Source organism: Patagioenas fasciata, chromosome 4 (assembly GCF_037038585.1).
Source record: "Patagioenas fasciata isolate bPatFas1 chromosome 4, bPatFas1.hap1, whole genome shotgun sequence".
In the NCBI taxonomy this organism is placed as follows: domain Eukaryota; kingdom Metazoa; phylum Chordata; class Aves; order Columbiformes; family Columbidae; genus Patagioenas; species Patagioenas fasciata.
In genome coordinates, this window is record NC_092523.1 from 2535817 (window position 1) to 2552321 (window position 16505).

Here is a 16505-nt window from a genome sequence, read left to right on the forward strand (position 1 = left end):
TAAGGAATTCCCACGTTATACTTAAATTTGCATGTATTTTTAATAAAAGTATTACACTTATTTAACATTCCTATCTATAAAAACCCATAACTTACAAAGGAGTCATTATCGTTGCGGCAATATTCTTATTGAGAAGTAGACTTGCTCACCGTTCTCTTATCTCAACGTTTTCCATTTAGGCTTTTTGATGAGAGAAAAGAGAAGAACAGTTCCAAAGAGTGAAATGTTTCAAAGATCTAAACGGTAAGGTTAAGTAAATTTGGTTTTGGGTAGATAAGTGACCTGAGTAAATGCGTGGGAAAGATGGATAAATTGTATTTGCAGTCAAAGAGTTGGGTGTTGGGCATAATTCAGATTTTTCAGTGCAGGATGTAGACACCTTATCAGAGGAAGAAAGCACCTATTTAGAAAACCCAAGAAACAATATAACTTTGGAAGAGTTACTTTTAACTAAACCTGAGTATTCTGCTGTGGTATCTGCCCTCCAAGCACTCCAGCAAATCTGCAGGTCCAAAAAGGACAGAAAATGTGGAGTGTGTCAATAGTTCTAAGCATGAACAAACTAAGTAATAGGTGGCAGTGGTGCTTCCCTACCAGAAGAGAGATTTGGAGAAGGCAGAGGAAGAACCTCCTTGGAGGTGCATAGTGACAGGACAAGCAGCAGTGGTGATGTGTTACAGTAGGAAAAATTCCAACTGGAGATGAGTTTTTCACGAGGAGGGTGGTGAAGTGCTGGACCAGCGCCCACAGACGTGGTTGGATCTCCGTCCTTGGAAATAATCACAAGTTGGCAGGATGAGGCCTGAGCAACCTGATCCAGCCTTGAAGTGAGTCCTGCTGGGAGCAGGAGCTTGGACTGGGTGACCCCCAGAGCTCCTTCCAACATAAGGATTCTGCAAACTACCTACTGGAATACACAATATATAGAATAACCCCCTTGATACATATGCTGGGAGAGTCAAAAAATGTTAGAAGTATTTTTAGGGCATTAATAGAGAGGTGGCAAAAGTGGTAAATATGGTAAATATACCAGTTAGTGAGGGAATGCACCTCCACGTGTTCTAGCTGTGGTAGGATTCGTGTTTGGGTCTCTTGCACTGGGAGATCGATGTGTCTGAACTCAGGAATTCTCAGAAACTCTGATTTCAGAATAACCCAAGTCAGCAGGACTCGTACAGAAACTGATTGAGGCCGTCATGCTTGGCCACTTCTTTCTGTTCTTGCTGCTGTCGTATTCCAGCTCTCGGTTGGAGCCGAGAAATAATCTATTCCGTAATATTCTTTTGGAATCCACACCTATGAGTGCAGAAGCTTTTTCTTTGTGAGGCTATAAATGGAATTTCTCGTGGCAAATTAGCTAGAGGGAGTGAAAGCAAATTGCAATGAATTTACCTACAATTTTGCGCTGGTCCCTTCTTGTTTTAAACGTCTTTATGGTTGGATGGTTTATGATGGGGAATCCTGATCTTTCTTTGAGGGAGCCCTGGAATGGCGAAAGCCTTGAGAGGATGGTGAGATGGTAATAAAGCAAACCCCCAAATCTTGGAGGTATCTCCCCCCATCCATTATCACATCAATAACCCTTACAGCAAAGCGTAAGTGGAATAAAATAAACATCAAAATGTGATTTATTTCATCTTTTCTGTAGTGGTAATGTGGGTAGTGACATTTTTAGAAAATATGGCCTACAAGCATCTGCAGACAGAGCAGGAAAATAGGGATACACAGAACATAGGTCACTGGAGGACTACAGTTGCTTTTTTAAAGTATCTTTTTGGTGTTGGGTGTGTATTTGCTTGCTTATCAGTTCCAGTCTGAAGTTTGATGGGCTGGTGTCACGTTCCATTCCATGATGGACTCATGATGGTTCTTTTACCTTGATCTCAGAGCGCAAAATTAAGGTGACCAAAATGCCAAGGGGTTATAATTCAATCAAGCAGTGTTACTTTATTAATTTCCCTGTAAAGCGGCACACGATAGAGAGAAAGAGTAAGAAAAGGAAACAGGAAAAGAAACGGGGAAAAGTAGAAATAGAGATGAGAACTGAGGCTGCGTTTATCACCAGTTGAGTTCCAGAAGCTCCCTCTGGTCCCGTGGAGTCCTGCTGGTCCTCTGTTGTGGTTCGGGATCCTCTGGCGGGAAGATCTTCAATGGTGTTCATTCTGGAATCATCTTTTATGCTTCTGTGCCCCCCTTGCTCCTGTTGTTTTAGGCCAGATTATGCCTTGATTTCACAACCCAGGCTCATACTGCGCAGGCTCGAAAGATTCACGCTTGCTTTTGCCAACGCTTACATGTCCAGCCTTCAGGGGTCTTTCTCTGGTCCATTGGGTGACCTCAGGACCCTTGGCGAGCTTCTGGGTGTGCTCCTTTTCATTGACCGTTGTTTGGGGGAGCAGGTGAGGGACACGTGTGACTGAGGCTGCAGGTGAGAACACAGCTTCTGGATGGCAGCTCTTGTCTCTCGGCCAAAGAGACCTTTTAGGAGGCTGGGCCTGGTTTGGCTGAAGCAGCAGGTAAAGTCCACACAACAGCCATTGTTAGCAGCAGCCCCCCTGTATCAGAGAAACCAGTGCAACACGATGCTTCTCCTCGGACCTCTTTCCAAATCATTGTCCACACGTTCTTTCTGCCAGGGCCTCAGTTCTCTAAGTTCTTGATGGCGATGTTCAGGCAAATAGTGCTCCATCTTCGGACCGACTCTCACAGCTGGTAAACAAACGTCTTTGCTTTCTTGATTCTCCTTACTTAGTTATACATTATCCTACAGCTTCCTATTACTTTTCCAGCTAATTTCTTGTCCTTCTCTCCTCTGAAACACGCAAGCAACACCCAACTTGTACCGACTAAATAGCAGACAGGTGCAAACTGATGCACATTTGCCTCCATCACTTCTCTTACTGATCTGAAATATTATTTTCCTACTGGAATTAGTACCAGGACAACTGTCAGAGATGCCCCTTCTGGCTGGCGGGCTGTATTCATTTAAAATGTTCAAAATGGGGCGTGTTGAAGGATTTTCAGTCATCTTCCATCAATACGAAGTATCCCTTGCTTTTTGACTCTGATAGGGAGAAGTTCAGCACTGGAGAAAACAAAACATTCACCTAAATAGGGTTGAAGATGTCTGAATAGCTTAAATCAAGTTATTCTTGCAATAGAACTATTGGTATTGATAGGTAAATATCCCCAGACTATTCTCAAAGCAATGGGGCTGTTCTGTGCTGAAGATATTGAACTCTACCTTTGGAGCTGGGTAATCATATCAGCTGTACACTCATTTTAATGTTATAAATATTGCTTTTTAGGAGGGTGCTGCTTGTAAAAGAAAGACATTACGGGATGTGGGAATTTCCGGTATCACAACTGCTCCGTGTCCCTCGTTTTCCCTGTGTGACACTGGTAAACCCCCGAATAAATGTTTCTGTGATGTGGTTGGCCAGTGGCTTTTAACAGAATGTGAAGATAAAACAGAGGATGTTTTAATTTTTTTTTTAATATCAATAAATCCCTTCCAAGTCACTATTTTTGGCTTTTTCTATTTACACTCCAGGATCTATGAGCAGCTGCCAGAGGTGCAGAAGAAGCGAGAGGAGGAGAAGAGGAAGATGGAATACGACTCATACCGCCTGAAAGCACAGCTTTACAAAACGGTGGGTGTTCTGGTCAAGGATTTGTACTCAAATGTTGCAGAATTTGCTTCTTCTTGAGGTCACAAGCGTGATAGTAACACTTACTACATGTTAATTCCATGATATGATTTTGCAGCTTCTAGGTGATTAGGATATATTAGCATTTAATCAGGATGGATGCAGTCAAGCTTAGCAAAACATGGGACACAAAATCCCCCTGCCTAACCCAAAATCCTTCCAGTTACCTACACATGGTCTATGGAAAAAAAGACAAGCACGGTCCTGATTAAACCATATAAAAAAGGTATTGAGGGCAGAACGAGAGGGGTTGTGGAGCATATTCAAAGAAGATACTCCATGGACTGAAGGCTGCTGGTTTTGCTCTCGTGTACCCTTGCTGTAGATGGATTTAGCTCTCACGCAACCACGATTAACAAAGCCTGGAGTCATTGCTCTTTATTTTGCTCCAATGGAGAACAGGCCATCCTGGTTGTAACCTGTTAAACTTGGGGGGGCTGTGGGTTTCACAGACTGAGAGAGTTAGGGGTGTTCAGCTGGAGAAGAGAAGCTCCAGGGAGACCTTAGTGTGGCCTTTTAAGTACAGAAAGGGGCTGAAAAGAAAGCTGGAGAGGGACTTTTAACAAGGGTATGTTAGGTATGTTAGTATGGTAGGGCAAGAGGACTAAAGGAGGGGGCATTCAGGCTGGACATGAGGACGGAATTGTTGCCCTGAGGGTGGTGAGAGCCTGGCCCAGGTTGGGCAGAGAGGTGGTGGATGAACCATCCCTGGAGACATCCCAGGCCAGGCTGGACGGGGCTCTGAGCAACCTGAGCTGGTGAAGATGTCCCTGCTCATGGCAGGGGTGGCACAGGGGAAGCTGGGAAGGTCCCTTCAACACAAACTATTCCGTGATTCTCTGATTCACCAGTAAGTGTTTGTTGTATCATCATGGCAGTGAACAGCATGGGATCTCCTCTGTCAAATAAACCAGTATCCCTAAGGGCAGATAGGACTAAATTTGGACCACAAACACTTACCCAGCAGTTCAAGAACAGTGTCTGTGTGGGGGCCTCACCACACAACCAGCAGCAGACTGGGCTGAGGGCTCTGGGGTTTTGGGGAGCAGGAGAAGGCACCAGCGGGGCCCATTTCTCTGGGTTTCTCTAGGATTCATTCTGCTGTGAAACTGTGAGATCCCTGCTAACAACTGCTGCTCGTGCTCTTCCTCCCTGGCTCTTCAAGCAGTATAACATGTGCTTTGTGTCTCTCTCTAAACACAAGTTTAATTAATGATAGATTGAAGAATGCTGGGTTAAGCCTGATAAGAGTCTTCTGTCTCTGTCCCCTCCCATGTGCCCACGTCTTATTATCTGATATTTTTGTGTAACAAGCCATATCAATTTATACAGTGATCTGATAAATGTTCTGCTAGAGGACACCCATCAGTCCCCTCTGAGAAGTGCATCTCCAAAACTGACCAGTATATATTATTGCTTTTTGAGCTGTTCTGGGCATCCATATGCTTAAGCTTTCTCTTAAGACTTAATAAGATGCAACAGTTTGCAATACAAACACTGACATTCTAACCTGACTTACCTTCTCGCTTTTTAACTAACCTATATACCATAAAACGTGGCCTTCTGGAGAACACTGGCAGCAGGCAATAAACTGCATTGTAAATAAATACACCTCAGTGGTTTCAGGACAATAATTAAACCTGATTTTCTTTTTCTCCTATGGATCTTAAGGTTGCACTTCAGCTTTAGCATTGCGACTCTTTTCTGGCTGAGTTGTCCTGCCAGAGCTGGAATAACAGGGTTAGTTATTCATTGGGAAAGGCAGGAATTTGATTTAAGAGGGAATAAACGCTGGGAATTGTTGACTTGAAGTAGCGAAGGCAGCTGGAAGCGAAGAGGGAATTGGGTCAGAAGGTTTGTATCCAAGTGTGGTTTTGATTGGAAGAGAGATGGTGGTTCATTGCAGTAAAACACTGTCATCTTTTTGTCTCCTTCGACGATGCGGAATAGCTGTAGAGAGTCTCTGTAAATACAGTGAATGGGTTGTTTAGAATTTGGTTAATATGTTGCTGAGAGCATCCGTTTCTGAGCGGATCTGATTGCGCATGAAGTAAAAGAACCACAGATTGTGTGGAATGACTCCAAAGATAACACAAGATTTAGGAGATTATTAGGAGATTATATGGATTATTAGGAGAAGAGAACAGCTGGTAAAAAAGTTAGACTGAAAATGTGTGTAATCTAGGGTTGTATAATTTAAATGATCTGTAACATCGTAACCCTCTCAGTGTCAAGTTTGTGAACTGCTGATGTAAACCAGCAGATCAGTACTCTGGAATAAATCTAATTTATTTTAATTGCAGTCACCTAATGGAGTCCTGTTGTGCCTGATAGTAGAGGACAGTTCCTCCCAAGAGCATTTGGCATGTACCCAGACACGCATCCTTAACGATTAACTTCTTTATCCTTCACTTTTTGGGTTTTAACAAGCCAGCACTGAACACCTTGTTGGGGAAAGGATGAATTCGTGTCCCCACCACCCCAGAGAACAGCTTGTAGGTGAAACTGCTGGATAAAGTGTGTGCTGGGGATCCTGTTCTGGGCTGTCTGAGGCCTCCACTTGTATCTTCTTGGCTGAATTTCTGCTGTGCAGAGGAAACCGCTGGGCAGGTGGGGATGTCTTAAAACTGCCAGATAGTTTGGCTTAGTGAAGGAGAGACTAAGCCTTTATTTTCTTCTCCCAGCACCTTTGGCTGAACACTTTGTTGTAATGATGAAATATGTTTATCTCTTACAGTTATTACACCTCAGCCGTGATATAATACAGCGCTGGGACACTGGTTGCTTCTATTTCTGTTGCTGATAACCTAAGGAGCGGACATTTAAAAGTAAAACTAGGTGCACACCTCACTAATAGCTGGCTCTGGGGATGGGATTAGCAAGCGCTACATCGTTCATGCCATTTCTAAAGGGTGTTGAGGGCACCCAGGGGGAAAGGAAGCAATGAATTAAACATGTGCACACACAACACATGAATGTGGACAAGGGTTGTTTGCTGAAGAATCCTCACACCAGAGTTTAACGGTATGTTAGGTATAACGGTTTATTGATGTCATTTATGGGCTGATGCTTCAGAAGAAAAATGAACACCAGCTTCTTGGAAATCTAATGTGAGGAGAAAACCAGAGCTGTATGTTTGCAGCGTGAGCAATGACGGCCTGTCTGGGATGTGCTGCTCGCTGGAGGTGGCGTCTTCTTTCATCCCCCATAGGGAACCAGGAATAATGATCTTAGTGTCCAGGTTGAGGGATGAGGTCAAACTGAGTTTATTTGGCTCCAAATAAGGCCCCGAATTAGTGAATAAAAATGAACAAAATTTGCTTACCTTTTGTAAAGTACAATGGGAAATACTTATACAGGACACCTGAGAATTAAGGGCTGTCGGTGCTTGTTTTAAGGCATTAATGTGCTGATATGGGGCAAAGCGATGGGAGGTGAAGAGAGAACAAAATGACTTTTGTTAGCACTGGGTGAGGGGAGAACTGAAAACATATTAAATTGTATTACAATTCCTGTGCTGGAAGGCGACTGAGGCTTGTACAAGCTTTCTTAATTTTCCCAATTGTTAAATACTTATCTTTATTAAGATAGCAACGTTCTTTTTATCAGAGGATGTGCATGGGCTGGTGTTCTGTCCCCGTGTCCCTTCGCTTTTGTACTTTTAATTTCAAAAAGAGTGTGAAATTATACCAGTCAGATCAGGGAATGGTGCGTGCTCTTTAATTTTGAAAACCGTATGGTCAGGGCAGATTTCTGAGCTGATGGCAGCACAAATCAGAACTCTTGCAACCCTCAGTGAAATGAAAATGAACTTCATGAGTTTATCAGATACAAATTGGTTCCATTACTGAGCCTTTTCTATTTTTGTAAATAGAGAGCATGGGAGAAACCTCCATAAAGGGGACAGCAAAGTTATTAATTTATATATTTCCCTCTAATCCTTAAAAATATATCAGCATTCAGGAACACTAAACACCATTCTATTTATGCGTGGGACGTGTCTTTTAGAGCCAATACAAGGTAGGGGCCACAAGGTGTCACTACCCCAAAGGAAACAGCACATTCTTCTAGAGGTGTAGAACTGAATTACACTCTGGCTGCTTCAGAGTCCTATTTTGGTTTAATATTTGTTTTTTCATCCCCTTGGCTACATTTTCGCTCCTGTCAGCAGCATGGTAAGGGTTGCTTTGGTTTGTAGTCGCTTCCTGGAAGTGAAGCCGAGAGGGGAGATCATATCGAATTGCTGCTTGGATGGCAGAAGGGCAGTTCAGAGGATTCTGTGGTGGTATATACACTATACATAGTATCTATATACACATACATTGCACATTCTGTGTGTGTATAAAGAGCTGAGCTGCGTTCATCTGCGTGATACGAAAGGTCTCATAAGGTAGCGGTTATATCATCCCCACTGCTGTTAGTAACACCTGAGTTACCCAAAGCTCTCACCTTATCGTATGCATCTATAAAGCCACGTAATATATATATTCCACACATCAAAACATCAGTGAGCTGGAGAATGAGGTGCTGTTCCGTTATCCGATTGCCTGGGGAAGAACACCATGACAGAGCCAGCTGCAGCAGCGATTCTCCAAGATGCTTGAACTCTGCTGTGATTTGTGTCCAGGGGGCTTCGAGTCCACCTTTGGACTTTCTTTTTCTCAGGGATTTGTCCATTTGCTTTGTGAAGCGCAACCCTCCGGTGCTGGCAGAGTCCCACAGCTCAAGGGCGCAAGGCTGGGCCTCTTCAAGTATTCTGCGTCGTCTTGTTTTGTTTCTTTAAAACGTATAACCTGTTATTTTACATGATACCTCCCCAGATTGTTTTCAGAAGAATCTGCAAATAACGTTACATTTTCACCTGCTTCAGGCTGCTCAGGATTGTACAGACTTTGATCCCTTCCCCTTCAGCCATGGCTCATCCCTCCCACTGTAATGAGGAATCCTCATTTAACCAGTTACTATTTATTATAGAAAACACCTTCTGTGTCTTCCACTATCTTCATGCTTAGCGGTTTTACTTTTTAGAGCAATAATACTCATCTCTCGCTTTGTTTTTATCTCTTCAGAAAATCACCAACCGTGTCTTAGGGAGGAAGGTTCCCTGGAACTGATAACGATCTGTTCAGAGAAGGCGTCTTGTGCTTCATCAACTTGCAGCACAGAGGAAACTGTGATGTGAAAAAGCTAATGAAGTAAATACTTGTGCAGTGGATGTTTTGTGGTATTCACTTGTGTCATTTTTGTACTGATCTAATCGTGCTGTATTTAAGAATCAATGATTTGATATAAATGGCAGATCTTTTTAAAATAAACGGCTGGTTTTTGTAGCGGTGTTATGCACTTCCAAACTAAACATAGATTGGAAGCACTTGGCTCATAATATATTTATAACTACCTGATGGAAATAGCAGTTTAATATATATTTTTTAATTGCTTTGAACAGTGATTTTTAATTTTTTAATTTTTTATCTTGATGTAGAAAAAATACTTGTTTTGTACTGCAAAAACCTCTTAAATAAATAACATCGAATCAGTTTGTAGTAACGACTGCAGCGCTCGTGTAATACAGCTTTGCTGTCTATATGGACCTCACCTAAAGAAACTGGGACATAATCAGCTCTTGCTCTGCTCAGCACAGAACCTAAGAACTGGCCAGGTAACCGTAAGGGCTGCTTAAACTGGGTTTTATTTGCACATGACTTCACTGATTTGCATCTTCCTGTGTGAAACAGGAGAGTCTAATCCAAGACATTCCTTATGATATCGGGAGAGTCCCCCTCGCTTCATTAGATGCTCGTGTGCTGACAGGTCTACACTTCACCAGCATCACAGCAACGAAAGATGAAATACAAAGATTGTGGTTCTTGGTGATAGAAACCTGAAGTCTGAGTTTCATCTGCTTATCGTAACAGAGTTTGTATTGAACAGGAAAAGACTCTGAGGAAACCTAAATGGGTGTGAACAGTGGTTTCCTATTTTCCTTTCTTCAGCTATTCATAGTGATTTAGTTCAAAGAGCAGCTGTGAGGGTGCACCGGGTTCTACGAAGGGCGAGGCACAACTTTTGGCTTCTTATGTTCACCAAGAGTTTCATAGAAGGTCTTGTTCCAGCCTTTGGCTGAGCCGCCCAGCTCTGCCGTGAACCCCCAGAGTTCACGCTGGGGTGTAATGAATCGAATCTTCAGATGCTGGGAAATAACCTGATTCCCTGAAGGTCAGTACAACCGCGCTAAATCACACCAGGCAAAGGTTGCACACAGTGTTGTTCAAGTTGTGCCCTGTGCTGGTGGCACCACGTGCTGTTAAAGCAGCTGTTAATCCAGGGTCAAGTGACAGAACATATGCAGGTATAAGATGTATATTTTATTTAGACATACTCTTCTTACCAGAGTAGCGTGCAAAAAAGCCAACCATAACAAAACCGTGATCTAATACATCAGAAGGTCTCAAAATACATCTGGTCTCAGAAATGCAAAGTTAAAAGTGCAGGTTTAAAATAATAAAATATTACATGGCTCTGATAAATCCACTCATAGAATTCTGATCTCCAATCTTTCCACTTTCCAAAATCTCCTTTTTTACCTATATGCTCCTTCCACTGTCGTGTTCTTGGGATCTATTTGGGCGCAAGTTGCTGCTTTGCTGTTTTGGGGCTAGAAAGCAGCTCTGTATGTTGAAGCAGAAGGTGCTAAAATTTGCTGGTACCGAGATTTGTCCTGTGATTCTCTGATATTCATATGAATACACTTGTCCTTGTGTTGGAATCACGACAAGCTATTGTCTCACTAAGTGCTCATTTAAAGCCAGTTACCTTCTCTAAATATGCCTTTAAGCTTTCAAGTGATGGAAGAACAAGAGCTTAAGGGCCTTGCTGATGCCTCAGGGGGTGCTTGGTAGTTTTATTACAGTCAGATAACACGGAGAGTGGTTGTTTTTATTTAAATGTAGTGTGTCTGTGTTAAAAAAACACAGAGGTCAATAAAGAAGCACATTGCAAATTGAAGGAAGGTAGAGGCAATTAATTTCAGCTGGCTGGAGTACCCATCTTCATCTAAGTAGGGAACCAGGCATTGAAAAACCTTGCAAAACAAGGAGCTGCTGCAAATCTTTGATGTTTTACCTTGCTTAAAAATGTTCACTAACTACAGAAGTTGTCTGACAATCACTGTCATTCTGTGAGTTGGCAGAGTTGCAGCTTGAGAGGTTGAGTGACAAGGAGCTGCAGCTCCTCGTTTGGTGGTAATTTTGTGGTGTGTTTTTCTCTGCCAGGAGAGGAGCATTGGTTTCTGTTGAAAATCTTCTGGTTTGGAATGCTTTAATGTGTCAGAATGTGCGATCTGAACACTGGGCTTGGATGTTGGAACAGTTTGGCCAGAGAGGTGGTGGATGAACCATCCCTGGAGACATCCCAGGCCAGGCTGGACGGGGCTCTGAGCAACCTGAGCTGGTGAAGATGTCCCTGCTCATGGCAGGGGTGGCACTGGGGGAGATCTGAAGGGCACTGGGACCCTTCCCACCCAAACCATTTTGTCATTCTATGTTTTACCCTGGTCTTGGACCACACCAAGAGTTTACGTTCCGTTTTCTGAAATAGCATAAAGCAAATGTTCTATTTGCTTTGCACACAAAGGAGAAAGAAAGTTTTGTAGAGGAACAGTATGAGTTTGGTTTGCTTTTTCTCCCCAGCGGAGTGAGCACCTGCAATCCCAGCCTGGAGAACAGGAGCTGAGGGGAGACCTTCTGATCTCTGAACTGCCTGAAAGGAGCTTGGAGCCGGGGGGGTCGGGCTCTGCTCCCCAGGAACAAGCGCCAGGAGCAGAGGAAACGGCCTCAAGTTGCACCAGGGGAGGTTGAGGTTGGATGTGGGAACAATTTCTTCCCCAAAGGGCTGTGGGGCATTGGAACAGGCTGCCCAGGGCAGTGCTGGAGTCACCATCCCTGGAGGGCTGGACAGATGGAGACGAGGTTCTCAGGACATGGGGTAGAGGTGGACAAGGCAGTGTGAGGTTAATGGTTGGACTCAATGATCCTGAAGGTCTCTTCCAACCAGAGCTGTTCTGTCATTCTATGAAATTGGCAGGAGCAGCAGCTTCTCAGAACTACTGGACGGTAGGTCTCGTGTACCATAGTTTAAAGGAGGTGGTTCTGCTCCTCAGCTCTTTCTCTGACAACATTATTGTCCTTCCTTCCCGAGGGATGCCCATGAATCTGACTCACACGCACTCCACCACCGTTCCTTGTTGTCATCAGGTCAGATAAAGCTTGTTCTGGGTCTAAGCATCCAGTGTTTACAGTTCCGTGGAAGCAGGCTGTTGACATTTGGAGTCCTTGCTTCCAACATGCAAAACATCTTTCCAAATACCCAGGAAATTATGCTTGTCTTGTGTTGGTTCCAGAGTGGAGTAATCGCATCTTAATCCACTGCTACATAAGGACATTTAGGGTAAATTCTGCAAATCTTTGAAAGTTTGAAGAGGGCAGATCTATATATTTTTTAACCCTGCAGGAACAGGCTTTCCTTAGTTAATCAGAAATGTTCTTTGCTCAGCATTTGCTGTGCAAAATGCTTATTGTTTAGATGCCAAATGCATGTTTGAGTCTCACCAAAAGGCAGATTTTGGAGCTGCTATCTCAAAAATGGGAAAAGGCAGCACGGTTGTGTATTGTTTCTAGAAACTGAAAGTAGCTTTGATTGTTGATCATTTGTATCGTGTTCATCATTAAGTAAATACAACAACTGGTCTTTGGCTTTGGATTGCCTGTAGATATGTGGCATACAAACTGAACTTGAGGTGGGAAGCGTGATGGATGTGTGGGTGAGGTGGACAAGGCAAGGAAACAGCAGAAAGGGGATGTAAAAAGCCACCTTATGCTTGGAACAGTTCCTTATTTTAAGATAAGAGGCTTGTTTGCCCTTCAGAAACAACTTCAGTTTCCTCTTTTGTGATCATTTCCACTAGTTCTGCCTTTTGTGTTCCACCCTGATGGCCCTTTTATAAGAACACGGTAAGTCCTTTGGCTTTTGGTGGATGTTTTTGGAGACCTTTCTATGGAGAACCAGTCTCAAGTTAGATGTCTGTCACACCAACGGTTGAGTCACCATCCCTGGAGATGTTTAAAAGATATGGAGATGAGGTTCTCAGGGACGTGGGTCAGTGCCAGTGTTGGGTTAATTGTTGGACTTGATGATCTTGAGGATCTTTTCCAACCAAAATGATTCTCTGATCAGTGATGAGGCTTGAAATGACGTTTGGGACATGTCTCTGGTAACTGGCAAGATCGCTATGGAAAGCAACTACAAGGATGATGTAAAAATACAGTTGAAGTGCCAATTTCCTTGGAAAAGTAAGTTCCCCACAGAATATGGTTGTGTTCCTGTGTATTTGGCCTGGTCCAGGGTGGTTGACTTCTGGAGAACTTTATCCCAGGAGCACTTCTGCTTCCTGCTGCTGTCGGGGGTGAATTTGAGTCTGCAGGAGAACCCAACGACTCGGAAGAGGAGGAGACTGAAGAAAGAGATTTGCCCCGTGCAAACGCAGGTAAACCAGTGGTTTCTGCTGCTTTATAACCCACTTTTCCTGAAACAATACCCTAACGAAGAAATGACTTCCTGACTGGCTGTTCATTAGCCCAGCCCAAACTTTAATCCAATAATGAATAACATATTGTTTCCTTTATGCTGCAATTCTTGGTTGGCCAGCTGGGCCACTGTGCTTCTGTAAGGCTTGAAAGTGTCCCGTGAAGTCACTGGAGATGCTCATCGTGGGCTCGGGGAAGGAATTCAGCTGAACTGCTGTAAATGGAGAAGACGCGGCTCTTTCACACAAGCGAGGTTTGAAAGTCAAACTTTTTATTAATATTTTTCTCCCTACATCAGCAGATAAACTGAATTCTCCAGGCCAAATGAGACCCTGCGGGAGGGCGACTGACCTCCGCATGACAAATGAAAGCCGAGTTGATTAATACACTTCTGGAAGGCACTCAAATTCCACAGTTGTGAGAAGTCTCAAAAGAGGAGAAGTTGGTTTTTGTTTATTTTATTTTGGTTTTTTTTTAACGCAATCTAACTTTATTCATGTGCTGCAGCCCGGTTGCTTTGTAGCTTTATCAGAACCTACTTTAAACTTGGCTTCGTGATGTAAAGGAGAGATTCCAGCTCATCTTCCCAAAGTTGTGTTGAAAAGTAGGTTGAGGGGAGACCTTCTGATCTCTGAACTGCCTGAAAGGAGCTTGGAGCCAGGGGGGTCGGGCTCTGCTCCCCAGGAACAAGCGCCAGGAGCAGAGGAAATGGCCTCAAGTTGCGCCAGGGGAGGTTGAGGTTGGATGTGGGAACAATTTCTTCCCCAAAGGGCTGTGGGGCATTGGAACAGGCTGCCCAGGGCTGTGCTGGAGTCACCATCCCTGGAGGGGTTGAACAGATGGAGATGAGGTTCTCAGGAACATGAGGCAGTGCCAGGGGTGGGGGAACGGTTGGATTCAATGATCCTGAAGGTCTCTTCCAACCAAAGTGATTCTGTGACTCAATGACTCCTGTACCCGAGTTCGATTTGGTGTGTCCCATGAGTCACTTTGCCATAGGGGACTCCTTGGTGAGTCATCTCCTGAGTAACCAGACTGAGACTTCCTGGTTGGGTCTGGAGCAGGTGTGGTGTCAGCTACAAGCTGCAGCCTCCTGAATGTCAGTGCATGAAGAATTGAGTTCCTGTGGCAACGTGTGCAGATGGAATAGTCATTTTAATAGGAGATTATGTGAAATTTGGCCTAAGGAGATGTTATTTTTTTGGTCTATCAGGGCAACAAGTTTTTATGAATGATGTAGAGCTGTTTTGCTATGCTACATCTGTCCTCTCCTATGCAGAAGGGCCCGTGAGAGGCTGAGACTGTGCTGACAACACTGTGGTGGGAGACCCAAGGTTGGGTGCCTGGGATCTCGCTGAGCGCATCTCCTGTGCTTGTGTGCTCCACGTGCTGGTTGTCTCCTTCGTGACTCTGTAGCAGCAGTTCCTGGGAGCACAGGAGCATCCTCTGGTGAGACCCCCCTGCAGTGCTGGTCCAGCTCTGGGTCCCCAGCACAGGACACACATGGACCTGCTGGAGAGGGGCCAGAGGAGCCACAGAAATGACCCGAGGCTGGAACAGCTCTGCTGGGAGGACAGGCTGAGAGAGTTGGGGTGTTCAGCTGGAGAAGAGAAGCTCTGGGAAGACCTTAGTGCGGCCTTTCTGGACTTAAAAGGGGCTGATAAGAAAGATGGGGACAGACTATTGAGCAGGGCCTGTTGTGGTAGGACAAGGAGTGATGGTTTTAAACTAAAGGAGGGAGATTCAGGCTGGACACGAGGAAGGAATTGTTGCCCTGAGGGTGGTGAGAGCCTGGCCCAGGTTGGGCAGAGAGGTGGTGGATGAAGCATCCCTGGAGACATCCCAGGCCAGGCTGGACGGGGCTCTGAGCAACCTGAGCTGGTGAAGATGTCCCTGTCATGGCAGGGGTGGCACTGGGGGAGCTTTGAAGGTTCCTTCCAAGCCAAACCATTCTATGATTCTAAGATTCTATGGTGAAAATAGATACCAATGGGTTCTCCCTTTCATTCCCCAGTTGTGAGCGATCCCGCCTACCCTCCACATGTGCTGCTCTTGGCTCGCACCAGGACGCAGAAATCCCCGCTCCCAGCTGCCAGGCTGTGTGACCCAGCTGTGGACCACGCTCGGGTGCCACGGCTTCTGTTGGCTTTTGTCAGCAGAGATATCAAGTGATTGAGGCAGCAGACGGGGGAAGAACGCCTGTTCCTTTCACAAAAAGGCCTTTTATAAGCTGCTGCGGACCATCCCCATTCCCATGTAGGGCCACGTTCCCCTCCATGGCCAACGGCCCCGCTTGTGTTCCCTGTGCTACTGGGAAGCAGAGAAACTTCTGCTTTCTTTTAGTACCAAGTGTCCTACTTTCTGTAATTTGTACTGGTTGAGAAAGTGAAGGAATGAAGAAAAATGTTGTGTAACATATAGCAGCAAGCTGCCGAGGTATAGGCTGGAGCCTGTCATCTACTATGGGTTTCCTCCAGCTTATGGTCCCTGCTCCATCCCGGCCCCTGGTTCTCCTCAGCATTCCTGACCACCAAGCGCCCTTTCTTGGAGAGGCATTCCCACCTCTCCGTGTCTCCACATATCTCCATCCCTCTGGACCTCGCTGCTGATGGTTTCCCGATGTCTGGACGTCCCGTTGTGAGTTTGTGCCTCTCCTCGTTGTGCTCATCTCCAGCTGCTCCGCTCGACTTCCACCGAGCTGCCCGATCCGAGACGGGACGGCAATGCCCTCGCTTCTCACAGGTTTTATTCTTTGGGGTGACTTTGTTTTGTGCAGTGTTTGTCCTCTCGTGGAAGTGGTGGGACCCAGATATGCTGAACTTCCCCAGGGGGTCCTTCCTGGTGCTCTGCAGAGCTTGACCCAGGAAAAGCAGAAGATCGAGCTTGTGGGGAGAGTGAGGTTTTGCTAAATGACATGAACCCACCTCAAAAATGCCAGATCTGAGGCTTAATGGTGGGACTTGAAGGGGAAGACTCACTGCGTCCAGATGTTTGCATCTGCTGGTCACATCCCAGGGCCCTGTAACAGAACCTGCTCATGTGTCTGGGTGCTGGGAGGGCTTGAGATTTGTCCTTTTGTGCTCGGAAACCCCTGAAAAGTCCCTTGTCCCCTCCTCTTGTAAGATGGTGACATCGAGTGGGCGTCCCCAGAGCCCTTCGGGTAGGGGCATCTCACATCTGCCTCCGTTTTTAGGGTAAAATAATTCACAAAGCT

At 45.0% G+C, this 16505-nt stretch overlaps 1 protein-coding gene across 2 annotated transcripts in view; it reads left to right on the plus strand.

Annotated features, from left to right (window-relative positions):
- ALMS1 (ALMS1 centrosome and basal body associated protein) overlaps window positions 1-9253 on the plus strand; it is a 69568-nt gene extending 60315 nt beyond the window's left edge. For both annotated transcript variants that reach the window (XM_065836422.2, XM_065836423.2), the window contains exons 17-19: window positions 180-243; window positions 3554-3653; window positions 8780-9253. In XM_065836422.2, coding sequence (XP_065692494.2) covers window positions 180-243; window positions 3554-3653; window positions 8780-8824 — 209 coding nt within the window. In that variant the 3' untranslated portion in view covers window positions 8825-9253. The remainder of the gene's footprint in view (window positions 1-179; window positions 244-3553; window positions 3654-8779) is intronic.
- Window positions 9254-16505: the final 7252 nt, after the last annotated feature.